Raw genomic sequence first — 25,250 nt, 5'->3', positions numbered from 1 at the left:
TCTTTCCACCTTTATCCACCTTTGTCGTGGTAGGGAGAACACGTCAAAGTAAGATAGCACAAGGGTTAAATGTGCTAAAACAAACGAAAAATGAAATAAATCCCTTTATGCATTTAACCAATCGGAAGGACAAGTTTACGCTGTTGATCAATCAAATGAGCCCTTTTATGTTTGATGTTTGCCTCCTATGTCGACAAGAGTCATTTGGAGTATAATTTTTATACTGTTGCATTGAAATGGAAATGATGTTTTTGGTTGGTTTGATATTTGTTTATATACCGCAAATCCTATCGTTATCGCAATATTAATCACCAATATCGCATATCGCGGGTTTTCCTCATATCGTGCAGCCCTAATATATATATATATATTCATTCATTCATTCATTCATCTTCTTTACCGTTTTTCCCTTTCGGGGTCACGGGGTTGCCGGAGCCTATCCCGGCCACTTGGGCGTAGGCAAGGGATGCCCTGGACTGGTCGCCAGTCTGTCGCAGGGTAGAACATCCTCAATCACACATCCATTCACTCTCACACTCACACCTATGGTCAATTTAGAGTTGCCAATCAACCTATGAAGCATGTTTTTGGACAGTGGGAGGAAGCCGGAGATCCCGGAGAAAACCCACGCATGCACGGGGAGAACATGCAAACTGCACACAGAAAGGTCCCCCATTGATGTTCTGGTTCAGGTCCCCCAGCCGGGACTTGAACCGGGGGCCTTCTTGCTGTGAGGCAAGAGCACTAACCACTGCGCCACCGTGCAGCCCCCGTGCAGCCCCACTATATATATATGTGTGTGTGTGTGTGTATATATATATGTATATATATATATATATATATATATATATATATATATATATATATATATATATATATATATATATATATATATATACACACACACACACATACACACACACACACACACAGAGTCAGGACCATAAATATTTGGACAGATACGCATTCTTTCTAATTTTGTTTCTGTACATTACCACAGTGAATTTTAAATAAAACAACTCAGATGCCATTGAAGTGCAGACTTTCAGCTTTTATTCCATGGGTTGAACAAAAAGATTGCATGAAAATGTGAAAAACTAAAGCATTTTTTAACCACAATCCCTTCATTTTGTGGGCTCGTAAGTAATTGGACAAATGAAATAACTGAAAACCAAATGGTCATTACTAATATTTGGTTGAAACCCTTTGTTGGCAATGACAGCCTGAAGTCTTGAACTCTCGGACATCACCAGATGCTGGGTTTTCTCCTTCTGAATGCTCTGCCAGGCCTTTACTGCAGCGGCTTTCAGTTGCTGTTTGTTTGTGGGCCTTTCTGTCTGAAGTTTAGTCTTTAACAAGTGAAATGCTGCTCAATTGGGTTAAGATCAGGTGACGGACTTGGCCATTCAAGAATATTCCACTTCTTTGCTTTAATAAACTCCTGAGTTGCTTTGGCTGTATGTTTGGGTCGTTGTCCATCTGTATTCTGAAACGCTGCAAGTTTGGCTGCATTCACCTGGATCTGCGCAGACAGTCTGTCTCTGAACACCTCAGAATTCCTTGGACTGCTTCTGTCCTGTGTCACGTCATCAATAAACACTAGTGTCCCAGTGCCACTAGCAGCCATGCACGCCCAGACCATCACACTGCCTCCACCGTGTTTTACTGATGATGTAGTGTGCTTTGGATCATGAGCTTCTCCACGCCTTCTCCATACTTTTCTCTTGCCATCATTCTGGTAGAGGTTGATTTTGGTTTCAGATGTCCAAAGAATGTTTTTCCAGAACTGTGCTGGCTTTTTTTAGATGCTTTTTATCAAAGTCCAATCTAGCCTTCCTATTCTTGAGGCTTATGAGTGGCTTGCATCTTGCAGTGTACCCTCTCCTTCTACTTCCATGCAGTCTTCTTTTCATGGTAGACTTGGATATTGATCCGCCTACCTCCTGGAGAGTGTTGTTCACTTGGTTGGCTGTTGTGAACGGGTTCCTCTTCATCATGGAAATGATTCTGCGATCATCCACCACTGTTGTCTTCCATGGACGTCCAGGTCTTTTTGCGTTGCTGAGTTCACCAGTGCTTTCTTTCTTTCTCAGGATGTACCACACTGTTGATTTTACCACTCCTAATACTGTAGCAATTTCTTGCATGTTTTTTTTCCTGTTTTCTCAGCTTAATGATGGCTCCTTTCACCTGCATGAAGAGCTCCTTTCACCTGCATGTTGTCTGTTCACAGCAAAATCTTCAAAATGCAAGCACGAGTCCTCTAATCAACTCCAGGCCTTTTATCTGCTTCACTCATACTGACATAACTAGGGAATTGGTCACAACTGCCCATGCAATAGCATGGAAGTCAGTTTTCCAATTACTTACGAGACCATGAAATGAAGGGATTCATTCATTCATTTTCTAATACGTTTTGTCCCTATTGTGGTCACGGGGCTGCCAGAGCCTATCCCGGCCACTTGTGGGCGAAGGCAGGGGACACCCTGGACAGGTCACCAGTCTGTCACAGACAGGGTAGAATGTCCACAAACACACACCCATTCACTCTCACACTCACACCTATGGACAATTTAGAGTTGCCAATTAACCTATGAAGCATGTTTTTGGACGGTGGGAGGAAGTCGGAGATCCCGGAGAGAACCCACGCATGCACAGGGAGAACATGCAAACTCCACACAAAAAGGTCCCCCATTGATGTTCTGTTTTTTCATGTCCCCCAGCCATGACCTGAACCTGGGGCCTTCTTGCTGTAGGCAAGAGCGCTAACCACTGCGCCACCGTGCAGCCCTAGCCAAATGAAGGGATTGTGTTTAAAAAATGATTCAGTTTTTCACATTTTTATGCAATCTTTTTGTTCAACCCATGGAATAAAAGCTGAAAGTCTGCACTTCAATGGCATCTGAGTTGTTTTATTTAAAATTCACTGTGGTAATGTACAGAAACTAAATTAGAAAGAATGCGTCTCTGTCCAAATATTTATGGTCCTGACTGTATATGCCTTTAGCAGGTGTGTACATTTATACGACACAGTACTATGTTATATTTACCAGATTATGCAAAGGTAAAGTTATGCCCTTTTTTTGTGCAACGTGCTGTTTTTTTCTTCAGAAACACTTTGGTTACAGTTCTGCCTTTTAGATATTATTTCTTAAAGACCCGCTCTGATGAAAATTGTGTATTTTATGTTTTTATTATGTTGTGGCAATTTTTTCATGATGGATGACATATTTAAAGAAAAGGACGCTTAAAACTGTATTTCCTGAGTATTTTCTTCTTTTAATGAATCAGGAGAAGACAAAAATATGCTATTTTGATAAAGTTTGTAGATGTAAAATAGGATCTACAACAGCAAGCCACAAGCTCCCTGCTCTGCTTCATGCCGATGCATTCACTTGTAGACGAATAGATTCATGTACGTCTGAGCTGGCATCTGGCTTAAAACCGAATGACTGGATAGTTAAAAGACTGTTGCACTGCTAATGTTAGGTTGTGGTGTGAGGGGCTGTAAGATAGTGGGAGAGTGCCTAAACAGAGAGCTCTCAGCAATGGCACCAACTGTCCTGCCCACAACTCAGAGGTAAATTTCTAGTGAACTACTGCTGCTCTGCAAAAACTATGTTCTAGAAAATGACACGTTTATTATTTTTTCCCCCCTAGAAATCCATAATCATAGCTAAAAGACCACTGGGAACACTGTAAAAATGGCACAAAAGATGATCAGAGTGTGTTTTGACATGGTTCAGAAACTGGTGCTATATAGTTAATATGTTGACTTATCTGAGCTGCTGTCATTTTTAAATTCAACTATTTCAGTTTTCTGGTTGGAGCTGTCTGTTCAGATTAAAGTAGATTAACATCTTGATGATAATTTCTCTCTTATGAGAATGGGAACGTGTTTTCTCTAAGCGTATCCATTGTCACAGATCTTTCAACTCTTCTCATCACACTTGCCCTTGTTTTGGTGTCACACTGGTTCCCCTCAGTGCTGACATTTGGGGATCTTCAGCTTAAAATAGTTTTAACCAGTTACTGCATTTCGTGTCACCTCATTCTTCTCTCTACTTTTCCTGCTGCTTTTTCTCCAACCCTCATGATTGATGTCTCAACTTTTTCCACTTTGTCTTGCCTCTGTCTCCTTCCATCCTCCTGTACCGTGCCTAATTATTGGAGTCAGTAAGTATCTACTGGGAACTCCTCTGTATTTTTTCATCAAAGCCTTGGTTATGTTTGCTTGTTTATCTTAGACTTCTATTCTAGGCGTTCTTCTGGAGCCCTGAAGAAACACAAAGCTCCTGTCTCTGCGGAGACTTGTACTGTAAGCTGTCACTGCGCATCCAGATATTCAAAACCTTCCACAAAAAAGATTTAATGTCTTGATTTCTGCTGAGGTGTATGTAGGTGTGTATTTGTCTTTCAACTCTTTCCTCTTTTATATATATAAAAGAGGATATATATATACCGGATGTGTGTGTGTATATATATACACACACGCCTAAAATATAAAGAGTTTCTTCTAATTCAGAGGTTACTCCAACTAGATGATTTCATCAATAGTCTCCGGTCCACTACGTTGGGGCATAGCTGCCAGCGCTTGAAAATGCATAAAAAAACGTTGGTTTTATGACTTTAAAAAGGTCATGCCAAAGCAAAAAGTCATCACTTAAATTTACATGTAAACTTCTGTGCAGCAGAGCATACCAATGTGAAGAAAAGCGCTTCTCCTCCGCAGCACAGCGCAACGAGGAACACCCTCGTGGCAGAGGGCTTGACATCCCTCCACCACGAGGGTTAGCTTTTAAAAAAAACTATTTCGGACATGCCCCTACAATTGGAGGGGTAGGGAGAAGCCGTAGGGGAGAGTAGGAATTTAACTCAATGGCCACTTTATTAGACACTCCTGTCCAACTGCTTGTTAACCCAGTTTTCAAATCAGCCAATCACATGCAGCTCAATGCATTAAGGCATGTAGACATCTGCTGCAGTTCAAACTGAGCATCAGAATGGAGAAGAAAGGTGATTGGGTTAGTGACTTTGAACATGGCATGGTTGTTGCCAGACAGGCTGGTCTGAGTATTTCAACAGCTGCTGATCTACTGGGATTTTCACCCACAACCATTTCAAAGGTTTTCAGAGAATGGTTTGAAAAAGAGAAAATATCCATTGAGCAGCAGTGGCTTGTTGATGCCAAGGGTCATAGTAGAGTGGCCAGACTGGTTCCATGGTGTTTCTTTTTATCATCATGTTGATGTTGTTGTTGTTTTTTTCATTACATGAGGCTTTTAAGCAGCAAAGTGTCCTAACAGCATAACACTGCCACCTTCGTACTTCTTCTGTTCTGTGATTTTGCTGCTTTTAAAAATACAATTCAGTTCAAATGTAACCAATTGTTTGTAGTCATAGCTTTCTTCATTTTGTCAAAAATGAACTTATTGGAAAATGTAGGTTTTATAGTAGAATGAAGCGAGCCCAGATAGACGTTACTGTATCCAGTGCATGTATTAATTGTTGACTGTCTTTCTTTGAGTCTTTTTATGATTGTGTTGTTTTGGGGCTGTTTTCTGTTTTAAAAGGGAATTTCAATTTTTTACCCCTCAAATTCTTCAGCGTACCATCAGCTGGTCAGATCTGACGTGAGTTTAATCCGAATTAAGATTAAATACTACATTACTCCATTTCTAATACCAAACACTAGTTTGTGGTGGTGGTGTTGTTTGGTTTGTTTTTGTAAAACATGTTTTTGTTCTACAGATAATAAATTCTTTATGCTCCAAAATAACATGTTTTTTTTCCCCAAAAATATGACTTTTGATTCAGAAAAGAAATGCGGCTCCAAACGCCGTCTGTTTTCCAAGAACTCACTAATGACTGCCTTGCTAGAAGCTGGTTGCTATTTACGTTTCTCTCGTGTCTCTGAGTTTCGGGGACCTCCGACATCGCCCCATTTATTGTCAGCTGCAGGGAAAACAAATGTTGTCTTTGCTTCCTTGCATTGATACGCCTAAGGCTTTGCAGAATCCAAACGCAAAACAAAACATTGGAAAGTGGGAGGACATTTTTAGTGAGCGCTGTGAGCCAGTGAGGTCCGAATTTTGGTCAAATTACATCCTTCACTAAATGTTGAAGTCCTGCTTCAGATCTTGTTACTATTCAAATATCGATTTTTATGTTCTCTGACTAAAAACAAGTAGAAAAAGACATTAAAAGACGGTCTGAGAAAACGTTTTGTGGGACATATGTTGTGGGGTCATTATCTCTGAGCATAGATTTTGTATCTCTGTTCAAACTTTGGGTCCTATTCATTGATCTGTTGTGTGACAGGTGCCAGGATGGATGAGGCGGAGAAGTACAAACAGCGACTGGATGCTATTGCAGTAAGTACACAAAGAAACAGGAAAACTTCAGAAGAGCAGTATGTTTTTTTAATAGTTATAAATGGTTAAAATGTGTTGTTGGGTGTTTCACGGAAATGCAACAATTACAATATTTTTACCAACATTTCATCATGAGCCTTCAAAGCATAAAATCTGCAACATATAAGCGCCCACGAGCATGTGGACTTTAGCGAGGGAACAAAAGGAGATTATACTTTGCCATCCTTGGATTTAGGGTCCTATTCACTGGTTGGGATTGTGGCACCCATTGGTAACGACTAGTGCCAGAATATGTGGCACAGTTCTTGGAAGAAAAAGGAAAAAACACAGAAATTGAACTCTTAACCTTGGGTAAAATTGTAATCTCACAAGTCCCACTGAAGAGGCAGAGCTCCGATGCATTCTGAAATGTGCTTGATGAGACTTCAAACGGTGCTGCATACGGTACATGATCGTTTTTCTCTGCTGCTCTGTAGGAGTCTTGTTCCCTCACACAAAAGTGTTCTCACGGAACTAATGAACTAAAATTTCTGAAATGTTGCATTGTTCTGCTAGCTGTCAGCAGATTGGTCAAAGATATGGAAATGGTTGGCAATAGCGTTCAAACACACAGTAATGTAACTGTGCTAAAATTACCCTAAGGGACTTAAAGGATGTCAAGAAAATATCCCCCACACCGTTACGCCATGCGCTCCCTGTAAATTAAAAAGGCTGTATTTACACGGTTTGCTTCAAATTCTTAACCCACTGTTTAACTGGTGCTGACGGAATTAAGACACACCAGACTGTGAAGAGTTTTAAAGTAAATTAGTGATTCTGTCCAATTTGTGCCTTTGGTTTCATGAACAATAGCAAAATGGTTGTCCTGTCTCTTTTCACGCTTGTAGAGTAAGTTTTAGGCATTTTTTGCAAAAGGAACCATCCCACAATCATGATCTTTTGCAAACCTATACCTTATGGGGAGTTAAAATTATCAGGCATTTTTTGGTACAAGCACCAAATTCAACATGGATGTACCTTTTCATCCCCACTTCCAGAAAAGCACAGTAGCCACGAGAAAGTCTTAAGATTTTGAAATGTATAAAATGCAAGATTATTCTGTAATTACCCCTCAAATTTAAAGACTGCATTTTGTGCGTACACACGGCCCAAACTGTTGAGACTGGGGCAAATAAATATAAAATATTTTTATAACAGTTGAGTGTATAGCCCTCATCTTTCCAGTTGGCCGCCATTGGGGGTTTTTCTCTTGGCAAACAGGCTTTTCTGAAAAAGGAGACCCAGAGGTACATTCATGGCAAATTTGGTGCTTTTACCACAAAATGCATGATTAATCTGAAATATCAACTCAACTCCAAGTTCCACTCGTTCAAACTTTCAGCCTGCGTTCAATTGCCACGCATTTTGAACCTAAAGCCTCAAAATGCACTTAAAACTTGCGTAGCTATTCATAAATGCGAGAGTTTTAAACACAGAGGCCGGAAACAATAAAGCCAGACAAAAAAGAAACTTCTTTTCATGTAGTACAAAGTGAAAAACAATAACTTTAAGAACTTCATCCCTGCAGTTAATCAGTTGTTCTGAATTTAAGGCTAAAGGGGATGGTGGAATGACTGTTAATGAGTTTTAGTTTCCCTTGAAAACTTATAGAAATCTGCAAGAACAAACTTTAAGTTGTTTTTGGAAAACATTTTAATGTCCTGGAGAGGTGAAGTCATTGATAAATCTATGGGAGCAGGTAATGTTCCTTCACACCAGACAATTGTTTTCAGATTGATTTTTCTGAGGTAATTATGGCTGGAATTACACAGAAATATACAGGGTGGTATTGCTTTGCCTCCCTTAGTCCTACTTTCTGTGGTCTTATTTCTTTCTAGTTTCAAAATAAAACACAAAGCAACACAATTGAAAAATGTCCCTGGTGTTGATGGGTTTTCCAAGGCAATGCAGGTTTATGTTATTCGTTTCCATTTTTTCTCTAAAAATCGTATTTCTGCTTCTTCTTTTTTTTAACCTTATGTGTGTTATAGTTTTTCCACTATCCAGAATTATGTCCATTTTTTTTCCTTGTCCTGTTTTTTAGGAGAAGCGTCGACTGCAAGAGGAGGAGGACAGAGTCAAAAGAGAGAAGGAGGAGGAGAGGATTAAACAACGGCAGCTTAAGGTCTGACACACATACTTAACAAGATCTTGTCTCTTAATATTTTCCAAAACATGCACACAAAGGAAGGGCAAAGGTCAAATTCGTTGGCCTATTTAAGTATTGGGGATGTCTTTTTGTCGTGTACACACCCTACACAACCTATAACAACACTGCATGTTTACAGTGTCCTGGTGAGCTGGAGGCAGTCCTTCCTTTTCTTAAATCAGTTTTATGTGTGCGTTCACACACTCTTCTATTGTTTTCACATAATTTCCAGGCTGACCTTCCCATTTCCCACACCCCAGTGTTACGCCACCCGGCTGCACATTCCTTAAATTGTGCAAAATTTGACCAACACAAGTGTTTCTGTGTGCAGAGAAGAATGCATTTGTGTGCAGGAGATTCCCTGAAAACGTTCTTATTGCATTTAGACGAAGCCCTCCAATTATCAATTCAGATTTCAGGGCATACAAGCTGAAACAGGCTTTCATGAATTCAAAATATTTCAAAACATTTCTCTGCCATGGGAAGCATTACCGCTGCGGTTAAGTGAATTTATTCGCTCCCACATTAATTCCAACTCCGGTGCAGATGCAGATATGTGATAGGAGCAAACAGCCACTTAATGTAAGTGTAGAGGGGTTTGTCCAGGCAGTAAGCTGTACAGAGAAAGTAACAGATCATGAAACTCTTTAGTTACAGGAAGGACTTAAACGCTGGTAGGATGGGTTTAAATGTTGGAAATTGGGAGTAGTTCATGGAAAGTTTGTTTACGGAAGAGTGCATTGCTCTGAACTTTGACATATTTTAGCGGCTCATATTACTTCTCTGGTTATTATTCCATATCTAAGAGTAACCAAAGGTCGCCCACACTTTATGCACAGCAAAGCTAGCTGCAGAGTAACTTTTTGGTGTTTACTCTCTGACTCAGGGGCACTTTACACCCAGATGCTTGCTGAGACCAGCACCTCAGGCCAGGTCAGCTGCCTGCAGCATCACTTCTTATCCACTGCAACCATTGTTTTCTTTCCTGCCATACAAAAGAGGATAAGGGCTTCATTGAATGTTTGCTTGACGGACCTTCTTTTTCATTTTAAAATGTTCCTTGTTTTTTTTTTTTAATAATTGTCTTTCAGAATTATTCTGCTCCACTTTTCAAAAGCCAAAAGCTCAATTTTCTCAAAAGCTTAAATCCTATTTAAAGCTTGGTGTTTTTTAATCAAAACAATTTGATTACACTTATTTCAGTGCATTTGGTTTTCAGGGTTTTCTTGGGTAAGCGCACGTTTGTTACCGTGATGCATCAGTATGTTGTCTCAGTTTTCTTCAGGTACCCACCACAAAAACATTTTACAGACTATTGAACCAGTACATTAGTCCTTTAATCATGAAGTACACTCTAAACTCTCTAAATATAGTTTTTTTTTAATTTCTCTTTTTAGGATCTAGGTCATTTCTGCAGTGACAACTCACTGTAATTCTTGAGTGTAATTTCCTTTTTCAATGATTTAATTATATTAAAATTAATAGTAAATAGCACCACAGGAATTACATTAAAAAATAAAAAATATGTTTGACTGATATTGGCATCCTTTTACTTGACTACTCAGTAACTAACATAAAGATGCTTCTTCTTTCTTTGTTTTTGTCTTGTAGCTGCTCTCTTTAGGAATCGCCACAGTAAATTGTCCGCCTCCTTCTAACTCTGTCCTCTGCATCCTCTTCACTCACACCAACTAACTTCACGCCCTCCTTCACTCCATCCACAAACCTCCCGTTTGTTCTCTCTCCAGGCCTCCTTCTTGGCAGCTCCAACCTCAGGATCTTTTTACCAACATAATCACTGTCCTCCCTCTCAGTTTGTTCAAACCATCTCAATCTGGTTTTCCCGCTTTTATCTTCAAAGCACCTAACATAAGCTGTCCCTTCAATGTCCTGATTCCTGATTCTATCCATCCTTGTCACTCCTGAAAAAAACAAAACGTCAACATCTTAAGTTCTGTGACCTCTGTCCTCCGTGTCCCAATTTTTTTCTAAGATAACCTTTTCCTCTTGACACACTCCTGAACTTCTGCAGTCCACCACCATGTCTCTTTATTCTGTTTGACACACCAAGTTCCTTCCTCGCATTCTCCCTGATTACTTTAGTATTCCACTCTCTGTAGATTCAGCTTCTGTCTCCTCCTCCCCTCAGGTAAAGAGTCTGGGTGTCATTCTCGACAGCTCACTGTCTTTTCATTCTCACTTAAATAACGTTACTCGATCTGCCTACTTTCACCTGTACAACATTAATAGCCTCCGCCCCTCTCTCACTGTCCACTCCGCTTCTATCTTGGTTCACTGTTTGGTTATTTCTCACTTCGACTAATGTAATTCACTTCATTCTGGTCTGCCTAACAAAACTCTCAACGAACTACAACTGATCCAGAATTCGTCTCCAGAACTGCGACCTTTGATCACATCACCGCCATCCTCCAGCAATTGCACTGGCTCCTAATTAAATTCAAACTCCCCCATCTTACCTTTAAAACCCTCCATAACCTGTATCCTCCTTATGTCTGACTTCCTCCAAATCTAGCCCCCCTATCTTTCTCTCCGGTCCTCTTCTTCTCTCCACCTCCCCTAATAAAGGCGCTTGAAATAAAATAAATTGTTATTATTTAGCTGTAGCTGTTCAGTCATCTGGAAGAGCCTCCTGACCTCCCAAAGTCTGTTTCGGCTCCTCCCAAAAAGCCAAACAAAATTCCCTTTTTCAACTTTCACCTTTTGGTCCTCTTTTTTTGTCCTTGCCCTCTTCACTTTCCTTACCACCAGAGTCATCCCACACACCGCCCCCCTATAACAACAGGAACTAAACCCCAGGAGCAAGCTTTAAAAGGGTAGACTAGGAATTCAGTCTACTGGGGCAGGGGTTTTTGAGAGCTTTTAAACCGCCCTCCCAGCCTGGTGATTTGTGGAGGCAAAAGCCTCAATCAGCTCTGCAAGAGGCAGAGATGGCAGCAATGGTGAAGTTGGACCTCTTCAGGAGATGATAACACAACAACAAGAGCTCAAACAAGAACGGAGGTCATGAAAGATAAATCAAGTTCCCTCAGCAGATCACTTGGATTGATGGCAGGTCACTCAAGTTCTGTTAGTGATTCACAAATTTGATTTAGCTTTTGGTTTTCTGTCAGACACCCTTTCTGACACCAACCCTTTGTATTTCCCGGACTTGGGATAAAAAAGGGTAAAGGTTCTAGTCGCTTTTGGTTCAGCTTAATGCAGACTGAAGTCACACGTTTTTATTTGGTACAAGTTCTTCTTTTTTGTCAGTTTACACTATCTTCCATGTTCCAACAGAGATTTTGCTTTCAAGTAGTGTAATAATTGCACATTTAAGATAACAGTGGCATCACATCTCTTAAGTTGTGAAGACGTGGTTTACGACTCATGTAACCCAAGTTTCCAAATGCATTGGTCACAGTAGATTTTATCTGATTCCTCTATAATCAGTTCAAGTTCTTGGCGGTAAATTAGTGCCATTGTAGATTTTAAAATAGTGGTGCTCTGTATGTATGTGGTAACTGAGAATTCAAGCGTTTTATTTTTGGTCAAAACAAGTGATTTGCTTTTGTAGCACAAAGATATTGATGTGTTGTAGCCATAATATAGATTGCATACAGGCTACATTAAGAATAACAATACTTTGATGGACTTTGATGTTTGATGGATTCCTTTATTTCAAACGGATCTCTGTGCTTCTTTCAAATAATGCATACACTATATATTTCTACGAGAATAAAATAGCAAAACTTCATTAACATTTATATATTTTCTTGTATTTTTGCCTCCTTTGCTCTTTAGAGGAAGTCTTTGAGGGAACAGTGGTTGATGGAACCAGCTCCCTTGTCCCCAACCTACCAGAAGTCCCCCGAGTCCCCAACAAGGTACTTGGAGAAAGAAATGACATCCACCATGTTTTTTGAGTGTTTGTCTTTTAAGGACTAAAATGCCATTGATTTGTTTGTGTAATTGTGTGTCCATTCTAGATCGAAGGGAGAGACTCAGGAGTCACCAGAGGCCCCTGAGAAACAAGCGGGAGATGGTCGAACGGTGCGGACCCTGCACGCTCATCACTGCATGGACACAAAAGGGGGCTGGGATCAATGTTGAACAAGCTTTCTACACCGTCTTCTATTTAGCAGAAATGTTTCCCCATCTTTTCTCTGTGGCTCTCTGACATGCATAATGCATTTCCTCTCACAGTGTACCTTTGATGTAGCACCTCCTGTTGAAAAGCAGGAGCGTCATGAATGCAAGCCCTCCTGTTCCATAAACAGCACCGTGCTTGATCAACTCTAAAATAATTGTTTCCCCTGCAGTCAAGTAAAAGTATTTTTACCCGACTTCCCTTTCTAGCAGAGCACAAGTGTCAGCTTTGTTCTGCAGTCTGCTCCAGGGTGAAGCTTTCATTGAAGCTTATCATTATTTGTTAAGCCTTACCTTTAAATTTTTCTATTTCTATCATAATCATTAGAATTTTAGATGCTATTTTCTAGTTTTGCACCTTTTCCTTTTAAGTATTTAAGCTTAATCTGATAAGATTTATCATAGTAGACGATTTTTTTTTTGCATTTTTGCAAGCTCCTTTCTGCTGTCATCAATATATATATATATATATATATATATATATATATATATATATATTTTCATTTGTGTGTGTGTGTGTGTGTGTGTGTGTGTTTCAAAACTTTAATTGATTGCACTTTTTTTTTTCCTAAACAGAAGACTGTACAAGTAGAAGATGCCAGAAATGGTAAGTTGGATCCTTTCAAGTTTAACTTAAAAACATAGATAGAGAAAATAGAAGTAAATTAGCATTTATTTGTATTTTTGCATTTTTAAGGGGAAAATCTAACAAAATCTTTCATCTATAATATAAAACAGCAACAGTCGAGGTGCTGCTGTCATCCAGCTACAGGCTTTTTTGTTTTAATCTAACCGCTCGAAGGCTTTTCTCTTGAGAGTGCAGTTCAACTCCCTAAAGAATGTTTAATGTCTGTGCTCCTGCTGCTGCCGCTGTGGTTTTTAAAAATACCTTAATTATTAATGACCAGATTTTATTACTTAAGAGTAATTTTTTTGTTGAACTTTTACAGTCTTCTGCTTCCTGGGACTAGTAACAATAGCAACTGAGAAGGAAAAACATATTGATTAATGCAAAGGTAAATGGATCATTTAAAAGCTCTGCTGATCACCGTTCATTTTCCCTCAGAACTTGTTCTGCAGAATGGTGAAAAGGGTGCATCAAAACCTGGTAAGCATACAGAATCATACAGGCACAAATAAATTGTTGTTGATTTTTACGTTTTAATATTTTATTGTACATTTTTTGTCTCGTCATCCTAAAAAGTGTCTTTAATATTTCTTTTTTAGCTTTAATTTTTGGAGTATAAGTCTCGGTTTTTGGCATAGTTTGACCTGGGGTGCGACTTAAAATCAGATGTGACTTATATATAATATAATTTTTTTTAAAATAGCAACAAAAAAAATAGCATCAACCACTGTAGGTGTGTGCAGCAGATCCATCAGCAACACCAAAGAAAAAGCACCGCTGATGGTTACCCAGGCTTGGCTGAATAGTTCCAAAGCGACAAAGAGGATTAAGAATTCTACTGATTTAGGGATTTGACTTGATTTATGTTTCATGAAGCATCAATGTGTTATGATAGTAAAGCGTACATATATTCAGTTTATTGTTGATATCTGTTCCGTTATTCTGATTTGCCTTTCCAGATGAAATATTTTATTCTTTTTCCTGTATTTTGTCAAATAGATTTCTCCCAAACGTGTGACTTATATATGATTTTCTTATTTTGACTTTATTATACATTTTTGGGTTCAATTCCAAACCAACTTATAGTCCAGAAACTAGGATACTCATGTTATTTTGTGTTCTGGACTGTCAAAGACCTTAGAAAAATTCATGGATTCCTCCGTTAACGTTCACTGCATCCTAAAGAAGACATTTGCATTATAAAAGAAAGCAGACGCAGGTATGCTGCTTCTGTAGTTCATTACATGTTGCTGTGATACATTTCAAGTACATGTTAATGAATGCTGAAGCGCATAACTTTAATTTTTAGAGGGCGGCAGGTCCACCGATGTCAGTTGATGTGCACCTCAAGTGCACAAGCTGACAGAAGAATTTGTAGCATCAAGCTGACCCCCTGTGTATTTAAGTCCCCCAAAGGTCTGCAAGTATTTTGTCTGAGTTGCAGAATTTATGGAATTTTCTGACAGCTTTTTTAGCTGCAGAGACGAATAAATAGATGTTGTGCCTTTGGCAGTTACTTTACCTTTGACCCCGACTCAAACAGGAAGAAGATGTTCCACACATCTCTGCTGTCAGTAATCCAGTTGTACATTCAGTCCAGCTTCTATCATAAAAACCTACTCAAAGCATAATTAAAAACAGAACATGTGAAAGATTCCTTCAAATGAAGTTCCAGGATAATAAATGTTGAAATATTTAACGACAAAGAAATCTATAATTTATCTGCACTGAGTTTTGCTTCTGACAGACTAACATTACAAATAAATGAGGCGATGACTGCTAACAATCAGTGCACACAACATGGGGTGTTGTCAAATATTGATTGCTAATTCATATGAATTATAAGTACAGGAAGGCTTTGCTTACAGTTGTGTGTCTTGTTTTTCTTCCAGAAACCCCTGAGGATGAAGGGAAACGTAACCAAACCCCGGCAGAGGTTGAAACTGCGGTTGTTCTGACCAACGGTGGGGGGGTCCCGGACTCAAACGGAGTTTCAGAGCTCGGCGAATCAAACAAACATGGAGCCTCTGAAGGTGCAGAGAATGTGAGGGTGCATGGGATGGGAGTCATTGATCAGATTCCAAACGACAGCGTTCTTGAAAAGGAGGAGGAGGAAGGGACCCTGGTGATGAGAGCTGAATGCGTGCTCATCACAGATGAAGGGGATGATGTTTCCCAGGAGCTCACATCCCAGGAAGATCAGCAGGGGTCCGTGGAATCAGACAAAGCCCATCTGCTAGATCCAGAAGCAGGCAAAGAGAAGGGGGTGGCTGTGGAGGAGGCGGTAAAAACAGAAACGCCTCCAGAAGCTTTGGGGAAATCAGAGGAAGAAGATCCACCTGTTGAACCGCAGTCGCAGACACGTCCTCTAGAGGGCGTCACGGTAACTGCAGTGCCAGTCTACACCGAAGCACCGCTCCCTATTCTCAGCTCAGCAAATGAGGGTAAGGATGCAGCTTCAGCAGACACACCAGAGGCTGCGCCAAAAACCCCAAACCTTTCTGCAGCACCCACACAGTTCCAGGAGGTGCCCCTGACTGGTCCTCAGGACAAGCAAGACAACAATGCGGGTCCAGGAGAGCAGGAGCCTCTTCTGCTGAAAGTAGAAGCCTCCAACAGGGTTAGCGAGGCCCCAGCAGCAGGGGGGAACAGCCCCGCCAGTGCAGAGACACAGATCCAAAGTCGCGGGGAGAGCAAAACACCCAAACAGAAAACCTGCCAGTGCTGCTCCGTCATGTAAACCATCTGTTGTCGTCCATTCCATCTCTCTGCTGAAGAATTCACTACATTCCTCCAGTCTTCTTTTTATGCATTCTTCCACATTTGCTGCATTCATACACTACATTCAACCTGCACTCACCAACTTCATCTTTTTTTTTTTTTAACAAGAACAATGTCAACTGTCCAGAATTAAAGGGCTGTCATGGACTTTAACCCAACGACATTTAAAGACTCCATCTTTAAATCCCCTTTATACCAAGTGAACCTACAAAAAGTCTACTCTTCTTTTGAGTTTTGTTGCATTTTTCTTGGTTGACAGATGAACCTCAGTCTGCATCAATCCCTCACATAAAGTCTAACTTGTTGTTTTTAATTGCTGTATAAATTTGTAGATCTCAGCATGTTTTTTAAATCTAAAAAGGTGCAGTAGCTAAACATGGTCAGAGATCTGCAGAGGTTTGTTGAGCAACAATAGTTTAGTTTCTTAAAAATTAAATTCTTGTATTTTTGGGGAGAACCTGTTATTGGAGATATTCATTAATACATATAGGTAGGAAACGGGGTTTATCTACTTTTTAAAGTTGTTGTGGCAGCCGTGGGTCTGCAAATGTCTACTTTCAAAATAAGTGGAGCTCATTTAGACCATTTTTAAAGAAAATGTTTCAAATTCCCTTAAGTGTGAATTTATTTTATATTTTTTGTTAGACAGGCTTAACATTAAAGAGTAAAGTTTGAACACCCATACTTACTTTAAATAGAAATAAGCAAAATATGTGAGTTGTTTTTAGGATTGTATAATGATTAAACTAACGATTGTTCTACACCACCTGGCTCGTTTGGTGTTCTAGTGCAGCTAAAATGGGGTAAATTGTTAACAATATAACATTAAGGTTTTTATTTTTACATGAGTTGTACATTGAATAGGTAACTTTATTTTTTGCATATTTTGTTCCACATGCATATCCCAGTAGCAGAAAGTATAAATTCCATGGAACTTGTTCCCGCTGTACTCGACATGTTGCATAAGAAAGCTTTCCTTTTTGTAAGAAAGTCGAGCTTTTTTGTTTGGAACTTGCTGCTAGAGATCCTGCACGTTTCATTTCACTCTATAGAAAAAGATGAGATCTTTGGAAGATTCAGTTTGCCTGTTTGAGTTCAGCCAAGCTGAGCAGAAATGATCTATTCTGATCTTAAAAACATCTGATAAGTTTAAAAAAAAAACAGTCCTGTTAAAGTATAAAGCAGTTGAAATCTGAATTTTAAAGATTTTCATCTAATTGACATTTCTAGTCCCAAAACAAGTAACTGGGTGGCCTCCTTTTATTAGAAAAAAATAAATATTAAAATAGTAAATTTGACTTAATTATTAATCAGTAATAACTTCAGTAATCAGAAGTCCGTTAAGATGAATAAGCAAAATAAAACATTAAATAATATTTTTGAAAAACAGGTATTTCAACTTTCTAAGATAATTTGAAAGGAGTTAGAATTGTCAGTGACGGGTTTGTGGCTGTGACAGTTTGATAATGGAAGTTCTGTTTAATTTGTACATGTTCTATACGCATCAAATTGTCAGCTATAGTATTTTATTTCATATATAGACTGGTTTCCTTAGCATAATTGCTTCTTAAAGTAGAAATTCAAATACTAAGTAAATGCCAAAGTGTCTTTGCTTGATAGAATTTTCACAATTCTCAAAGTTGCTGTGATTAAGAAACATTTAAATCAATTTCTAGTTTGGCACAGTAAGGAAGGGACTATGCCAAAGGCGAGAAGATGAGCATGATGATTACATGTTTGTTCTTAAAATCCGGTACTTCCCGCACATGACGCAGTAGTGCCAACTGGGAAGTTTCAGTGGGTTCAAAGACTGTTGCTGTTAAAATGGAGAAAGACATGACACCATTCAGTCATTTTTAGTAATAAATTCCTGTTTTTTTAATTAATTATTACATTCCGGGTTTTCTCGTTAAGTTGTGAATTACTACCATATTTTCCTCCTGATTTTTATGATCAAAACATTAGATTTCACAAACTGAAATGGGCAGAAAGTAAACCTTTGAGTGTAAATATTATCCATGAATCATGCCCGCTCTGTCATTGAACCTCTGACGTCACAAAACAGTTTGTGAGGCAAATATAAGCTCTACCTTCTTCCAGAGAGACAGATTGAAAGGAGAGACAGACATGCTGCGTGTGATCTTCACCATTCTGTTGTTCACCCCTTTGGGTTTCTCAGCTCCGCTGGACTGTGAGAAGCTGATCCAGCGCCTGGATCCGCTCGATCCCCTTCAACATGCTTCTGGAAGATGGCCGTTGGTTGCCGGCAGTGTGAAAGAAGAGAGCGACCTTTTCCTCCCACTTGAAACAACATTAAGTATAAGTCTGGAATTGGGTAAATCCTCCTTTACCCAGTTTATCCGAAGCATTCCTGGATGCTTGTTGATTGCCTCCAACTTCACCCTGGAAGACCATGTTATGAAGGCGGTAATAGGCTGCAACAACCACACCATCACCTTTTTCCGTACGTCCTGCCCAGACTGCAGGCTGTTCACAATTGAAGCGAGGACCTCTGCCGCCAAGTCTGAGGGAATCTACCTGTTCAGCAGGAGGAGAGAGCTGAAGCCCCATGAGATCACCGAGTTTAAGAGTCAAGCGGCGTGTTTGAAGTTCCCTCCAGTTGTGGAGATGGACCCGGAGGAAGAACTTTGTTAGCTGCACGAGATCTGCAGTTCAAGATGAGAAACGAAACGTTCAGAAGTGGAGCTTAAGGACTGAAAATGACATTCCAGTGGAAACAATCTTAACTGGAAGAAACCTCAAGCTGAATCAAGCCACAGAGGTCAACAGCTTTGTCATTCCTTTTGTCATCCTCAATAAATCTGAAACTTAAATCAAACCCTTTTTGTTGCCTCATTTCAAAATAGCAAATCCAAAGAAAGTGTTTTGCAATGCTACAAAATTATGAAACCAAACTTCAAAATAGCAAGGCTCCTAATAATGCACAGAGGAGACTAGTGAAAAATAGTTCTTCCCTTATTTTTTGTTACTTTTCTGCCTTTTTTGAGCCTTAAGAACCTTGAATGTCTCATAGTTTGATGAGTGGGAATTGCAGAGTTGAAAGACACACATCAGCTCTATTGAGAACATCAATAAAAATCTATTTCTCAATCAAACCACAAGCCCAAGAAGTCAATACCCAAGCGACACAGCCACCTCCGCTGAGGGCCTGGTTCTCCCCACTGAAAACCTGAGCTATGGTCAGTTTAAAGGTGAGGGTACAAAGTTCTAAAAGTAAATGATCACCACCCCCAAAAGTTACTTTTTTGAATTGCTTTGTTGTTACAGTGAGATCATCTTTCTCTAACAGCCATATATGCTTAATATCCCACTTTAAAGCATCAGTATTTAGAAAGATAATAAAAGGGACAATAAAATTATATGTCTAGATTTTTTCTTAATATATGTTCTCCACCATGAGAAATATGTCACAAGAACATGTTTAAAAATACAATTTCATAGCAGTGGATCTTTAAGATTAGTAATGGAGCAAGCAGAGCGCCCTCATTCACCCCAGATGTTACTTTTTCTCATTCTCAGTTTTTCCCATTCATTACAACTATTCTCTCTGTCTGACAGATGGGAAACAAACCACTGAAACATTTTACATCAGTATTCTATGACTCTGCCATTTTGGATTAAAACAGTTTGTGATTAACAGAGTATGAGGCTGCACTACGTGTTGCATGTATTGCTTACACACAGAATTTTACTTATCATTTGAAATGAAAACTGGAAGTTTCTGAAAAACGTGCTTAATTTCACACTCAGTAAAAACTCAGAAGAGTTCTTATCTCTGGCACAGATAAGGTTTCAAGGGGGGGGGGGGGGGGGGGGGGGGGGGGGCTGTGGAAAATCCAGAACTGCATCCTCGTTTTTGAGCATCGAGCTTAAAATATATATTATTTTAGGAACTTCATGCTTTCCTTCAGCACACAGGAACTCTCAAATACAAAGTTAATAGAAATCAGAGCAGATAGGCAGGTGGTTTCCTGAATATATGTCAATTTGCTGATAAAGTATTTTATTTCATATTTCTCAGTATTATTTCATATCATTATTTTATTTCATATATAAACAGGTATCCATAGCCAAATTTCTTGTTATAGTAGAAATTCAAATATTAAGTAAATGCCAAAGTGTCTTAGCTTGAAAGACTTTTCACAATTCTCAAAGCCGCAGTGAAATAAAAAAATTAAATCAATTTCTTGTTTGGTACAATAAGGAAGGGACTATGCCAAAGGAGAGAAGATGAGCATGGTGATTACATGTTTTCAGGAAACCTCTTAAAATCTGGTACTTCCTGCACATGAGGCAGTAGTGCCATCTGAGAAGTTTCAGTGGGATCAAAGACTGTTCTTGTTAAAATGGAGAAATAAATGACACAATTCAGTCATTTTTAGAAATAAATTCCTTTTTTCCCCACAATGATTCATTACACAATCTCGGAATCCACAGGTACAAAACTTCAGTGTTGTGAAAGCTGCCTCTGAAAGCCTTATAAAAGCAGCCACTGCTTTTCACCAGCTTTAAAGCTGCAGGGAGACTGACTGCAAGAGATTCAACATGATTTTTGCTTTGGCTCTCATCTGCTTGGCCTCTGTGGGACACTCGGTTCCTCTGACCTGCACCGAGTTGACCCGCCCTTTGGATCAGCTCGATCCACATGACCTGCCGGGTCGGTGGGCGTTAATTGCTGGCAGCATTAGCTACCTGCCATACCTGGAGATATTTCAACAACGAGACAGCGCCACTGTGGGTTTCTCCAGCCCCACCAACGCCAGCAGCATCTCTTACTCCCGCAGCCTCAGTGTAAATGGCTCCTGCTTATACAGCTACTACAACATCTCCCTCGAAGGCAGAAGCTTCAACTACGACGGGACGGATAAAAGCCAATTCAGCGCAAAGGTCGTCCACACGTCCTGCCGTGACTGCCTGCTATTCCTCATGACTGTCGAGTCGGGGAAGAGGCAGCACTTCTACTTGTTCAGCAGACGGAGGCAGCTGGAGGAGAAGGAGATGGAGGAGTTTAGAGCACAGGTGGAGTGTCTGAACATGCCTCCACCTGCTGTAATGGACCCCACCAAAGACCTGTGTCCAGAGAAGGACAGAGACACAGAAATGGACTGAGATCCATCTGCTGAAAAATTAACTGGATGTTTGACGTATGTAAATTTAAAGAGAAGTCTTTGCACTTTCATGTCACATCTGTAACACTTTCCCACTCTGTGTCTGTCAATAAATAAGATGTAATGATGATAATGTTGTGTGAGAGGAACTGTTTTCTAATAAACACTCTTTTCAAGACTTATTATGTCTTTGGTCTGACAAAAATGGGTATGTACTGTAGTTTCACTGACCACTTTCGTAGGACTATCCTTACAAACCAATCAATTCTGATGCTACGTTCACACCAGGCATGTGATACTCACATTCAACAGCGCTCTGAACACGGGTACTTGAACGTGCTTTTAGCATATGGTGTTCATGCTGGACTGTTGCTACCTGGTACTAGCGCATGTACTCACGTGCTTGGTGAAAAATGTCAAAGCAGTACAAATCTCACGAGTCATGCTTCAGGCTTTTTCTGTCACAACTCTATTCTATTATAGCATCTGTACATTTCTCCTTCGTGATTAAGTTTAAACAGTTGGCTCTTCCTTGTTTTGAAAAGGAACGCTGCCTTAACGTCACTCAGCAAATGAGGGTAAGGATGCAGCTTCAGCAGACACACCAGAGGCTGCGCCAAAAACCCCAAACCTTTCTGCAGCACCCACACAGTTCCAGGAGGTGCCCCTGACTGGTCCTCAGGACAAGCAAGACAACAATGCGGGTCCAGGAGAGCAGGAGCCTCTTCTGCTGAAAGTAGAAGCCTCCAACAGGGCTAGCGAGGCCCCAGCAGCAGGGGGGAACAGCCCCGCCAGTGCAGAGACACAGATCCAAAGTCGCGGGGAGAGCAAAACACCCAAACAGAAAACCTGCCAGTGCTGCTCCGTCATGTAAACCATCTGTTGTCGTCCATTCCATCTCTCTGCTGAAGAATTCACTACATTCCTCCAGTCTTCTTTTTATGCATTCTTCCACATTTGCTGCATTCATACACTACATTCAACCTGCACTCACCAACTTCATCTTTTTTTTTTTTTAACAAGAACAATGTCAACTGTCCAGAATTAAAGGGCTGTCATGGACTTTAACCCAACGACATTTAAAGACTCCATCTTTAAATCCCCTTTATACCAAGTGAACCTACAAAAAGTCTACTCTTCTTTTGAGTTTTGTTGCATTTTTCTTGGTTGACAGATGAACCTCAGTCTGCATCAATCCCTCACATAAAGTCTAACTTGTTGTTTTTAATTGCTGTATAAACATTTAGATCTCAGCATGTTTTTTAAATCTAAAAAGGTGCAGTAGCTAAACATGGTCAGAGATCTGCAGAGGTTTGTTGAGCAACAATAGTTTAGTTTCTTAAAAATTAAATTCTTGTATTTTTGGGGAGAACCTGTTATTGGAGATATTCATTAATACATATAGGTAGGAAACGGGGTTTATCTACTTTTTAAAGTTGTTGTGGCAGCCGTGGGTCTGCAAATGTCTACTTTCAAAATAAGTGGAGCTCATTTAGACCATTTTTAAAGAAAATGTTTCAAATTCCCTTAAGTGTGAATTTATTTTATATTTTTTGTTAGACAGGCTTAACATTAAAGAGTAAAGTTTGAACACCCATACTTACTTTAAATAGAAATAAGCAAAATATGTGAGTTGTTTTTAGGATTGTATAATGATTAAACTAACGATTGTTCTACACCACCTGGCTCGTTTGGTGTTCTAGTGCAGCTAAAATGGGGTAAATTGTTAACAATATAACATTAAGGTTTTTATTTTTACATGAGTTGTACATTGAATAGGTAACTTTATTTTTTGCATATTTTGTTCCACATGCATATCCCAGTAGCAGAAAGTATAAATTCCATGGAACTTGTTCCCGCTGTACTCGACATGTTGCATAAGAAAGCTTTCCTTTTTGTAAGAAAGTCGAGCTTTTTTGTTTGGAACTTGCTGCTAGAGATCCTGCACGTTTCATTTCACTCTATAGAAAAAGATGAGATCTTTGGAAGATTCAGTTTGCCTGTTTGAGTTCAGCCAAGCTGAGCAGAAATGATCTATTCTGATCTTAAAAACATCTGATAAGTTTAAAAAAAAACCAGTCCTGTTAAAGTATAAAGCAGTTGAAATCTGAATTTTAAAGATTTTCATCTAATTGACATTTCTAGTCCCAAAACAAGTAACTGGGTGGCCTCCTTTTATTAGAAAAAAATAAATATTAAAATAGTAAATTTGACTTAATTATTAATCAGTAATAACTTCAGTAATCAGAAGTCCGTTAAGATGAATAAGCAAAATAAAACATTAAATAATATTTTTGAAAAACAGGTATTTCAACTTTCTAAGATAATTTGAAAGGAGTTAGAATTGTCAGTGACGGGTTTGTGGCTGTGACAGTTTGATAATGGAAGTTCTGTTTAATTTGTACATGTTCTATACGCATCAAATTGTCAGCTATAGTATTTTATTTCATATATAGACTGGTTTCCTTAGCATAATTGCTTCTTAAAGTAGAAATTCAAATACTAAGTAAATGCCAAAGTGTCTTTGCTTGATAGAATTTTCACAATTCTCAAAGTTGCTGTGATTAAGAAACATTTAAATCAATTTCTAGTTTGGCACAGTAAGGAAGGGACTATGCCAAAGGCGAGAAGATGAGCATGATGATTACATGTTTGTTCTTAAAATCCGGTACTTCCCGCACATGACGCAGTAGTGCCAACTGGGAAGTTTCAGTGGGTTCAAAGACTGTTGCTGTTAAAATGGAGAAAGACATGACACCATTCAGTCATTTTTAGTAATAAATTCCTGTTTTTTTAATTAATTATTACATTCCGGGTTTTCTCGTTAAGTTGTGAATTACTACCATATTTTCCTCCTGATTTTTATGATCAAAACATTAGATTTCACAAACTGAAATGGGCAGAAAGTAAACCTTTGAGTGTAAATATTATCCATGAATCATGCCCGCTCTGTCATTGAACCTCTGACGTCACAAAACAGTTTGTGAGGCAAATATAAGCTCTACCTTCTTCCAGAGAGACAGATTGAAAGGAGAGACAGACATGCTGCGTGTGATCTTCACCATTCTGTTGTTCACCCCTTTGGGTTTCTCAGCTCCGCTGGACTGTGAGAAGCTGATCCAGCGCCTGGATCCGCTCGATCCCCTTCAACATGCTTCTGGAAGATGGCCGTTGGTTGCCGGCAGTGTGAAAGAAGAGAGCGACCTTTTCCTCCCACTTGAAACAACATTAAGTATAAGTCTGGAATTGGGTAAATCCTCCTTTACCCAGTTTATCCGAAGCATTCCTGGATGCTTGTTGATTGCCTCCAACTTCACCCTGGAAGACCATGTTATGAAGGCGGTAATAGGCTGCAACAACCACACCATCACCTTTTTCCGTACGTCCTGCCCAGACTGCAGGCTGTTCACAATTGAAGCGAGGACCTCTGCCGCCAAGTCTGAGGGAATCTACCTGTTCAGCAGGAGGAGAGAGCTGAAGCCCCATGAGATCACCGAGTTTAAGAGTCAAGCGGCGTGTTTGAAGTTCCCTCCAGTTGTGGAGATGGACCCGGAGGAAGAACTTTGTTAGCTGCACGAGATCTGCAGTTCAAGATGAGAAACGAAACGTTCAGAAGTGGAGCTTAAGGACTGAAAATGACATTCCAGTGGAAACAATCTTAACTGGAAGAAACCTCAAGCTGAATCAAGCCACAGAGGTCAACAGCTTTGTCATTCCTTTTGTCATCCTCAATAAATCTGAAACTTAAATCAAACCCTTTTTGTTGCCTCATTTCAAAATAGCAAATCCAAAGAAAGTGTTTTGCAATGCTACAAAATTATGAAACCAAACTTCAAAATAGCAAGGCTCCTAATAATGCACAGAGGAGACTAGTGAAAAATAGTTCTTCCCTTATTTTTTGTTACTTTTCTGCCTTTTTTGAGCCTTAAGAACCTTGAATGTCTCATAGTTTGATGAGTGGGAATTGCAGAGTTGAAAGACACACATCAGCTCTATTGAGAACA

At 39.6% G+C, this 25,250-nt stretch overlaps 1 protein-coding gene across 4 annotated transcripts in view; it reads left to right on the top strand.

Moving 5' to 3' along the window:
• The window catches only part of LOC105353937 (paralemmin-3-like), a 43,188-nt gene extending 18,188 nt beyond the window's left edge, over window positions 1-25,000 (top strand). For 2 of the 4 annotated variants that reach the window (XM_023955569.1, XM_023955565.1), the window contains exons 3-9: window positions 6,322-6,374; window positions 8,458-8,538; window positions 12,364-12,446; window positions 12,549-12,612; window positions 13,285-13,315; window positions 13,775-13,816; window positions 15,229-18,956. In XM_023955569.1, the coding sequence (XP_023811337.1) occupies window positions 6,330-6,374; window positions 8,458-8,538; window positions 12,364-12,446; window positions 12,549-12,612; window positions 13,285-13,315; window positions 13,775-13,816; window positions 15,229-16,076 (1,194 nt within the window). In that variant the 5' untranslated portion in view covers window positions 6,322-6,329 and the 3' untranslated portion in view covers window positions 16,077-18,956. Of the gene's footprint in view, window positions 1-6,321; window positions 6,375-8,234; window positions 8,325-8,457; window positions 8,539-12,363; window positions 12,447-12,548; window positions 12,613-13,284; window positions 13,316-13,774; window positions 13,817-15,228; window positions 18,957-21,824 lie in introns of those variants that run through there. The other 2 variants (XM_023955571.1, XM_023955574.1) reach the window with 2 other exon arrangements.
• Window positions 25,001-25,250: the final 250 nt, after the last annotated feature.

The sequence above is a fragment of the Oryzias latipes genome, chromosome 1 (genome assembly GCF_002234675.1).
Source record: "Oryzias latipes chromosome 1, ASM223467v1".
Classification (NCBI taxonomy): Eukaryota; Metazoa; Chordata; class Actinopteri; order Beloniformes; family Adrianichthyidae; genus Oryzias; species Oryzias latipes.
Note: the sequence above shows the minus strand (reverse complement) of the source record. Positions and strands in the feature narration are given on the sequence as shown.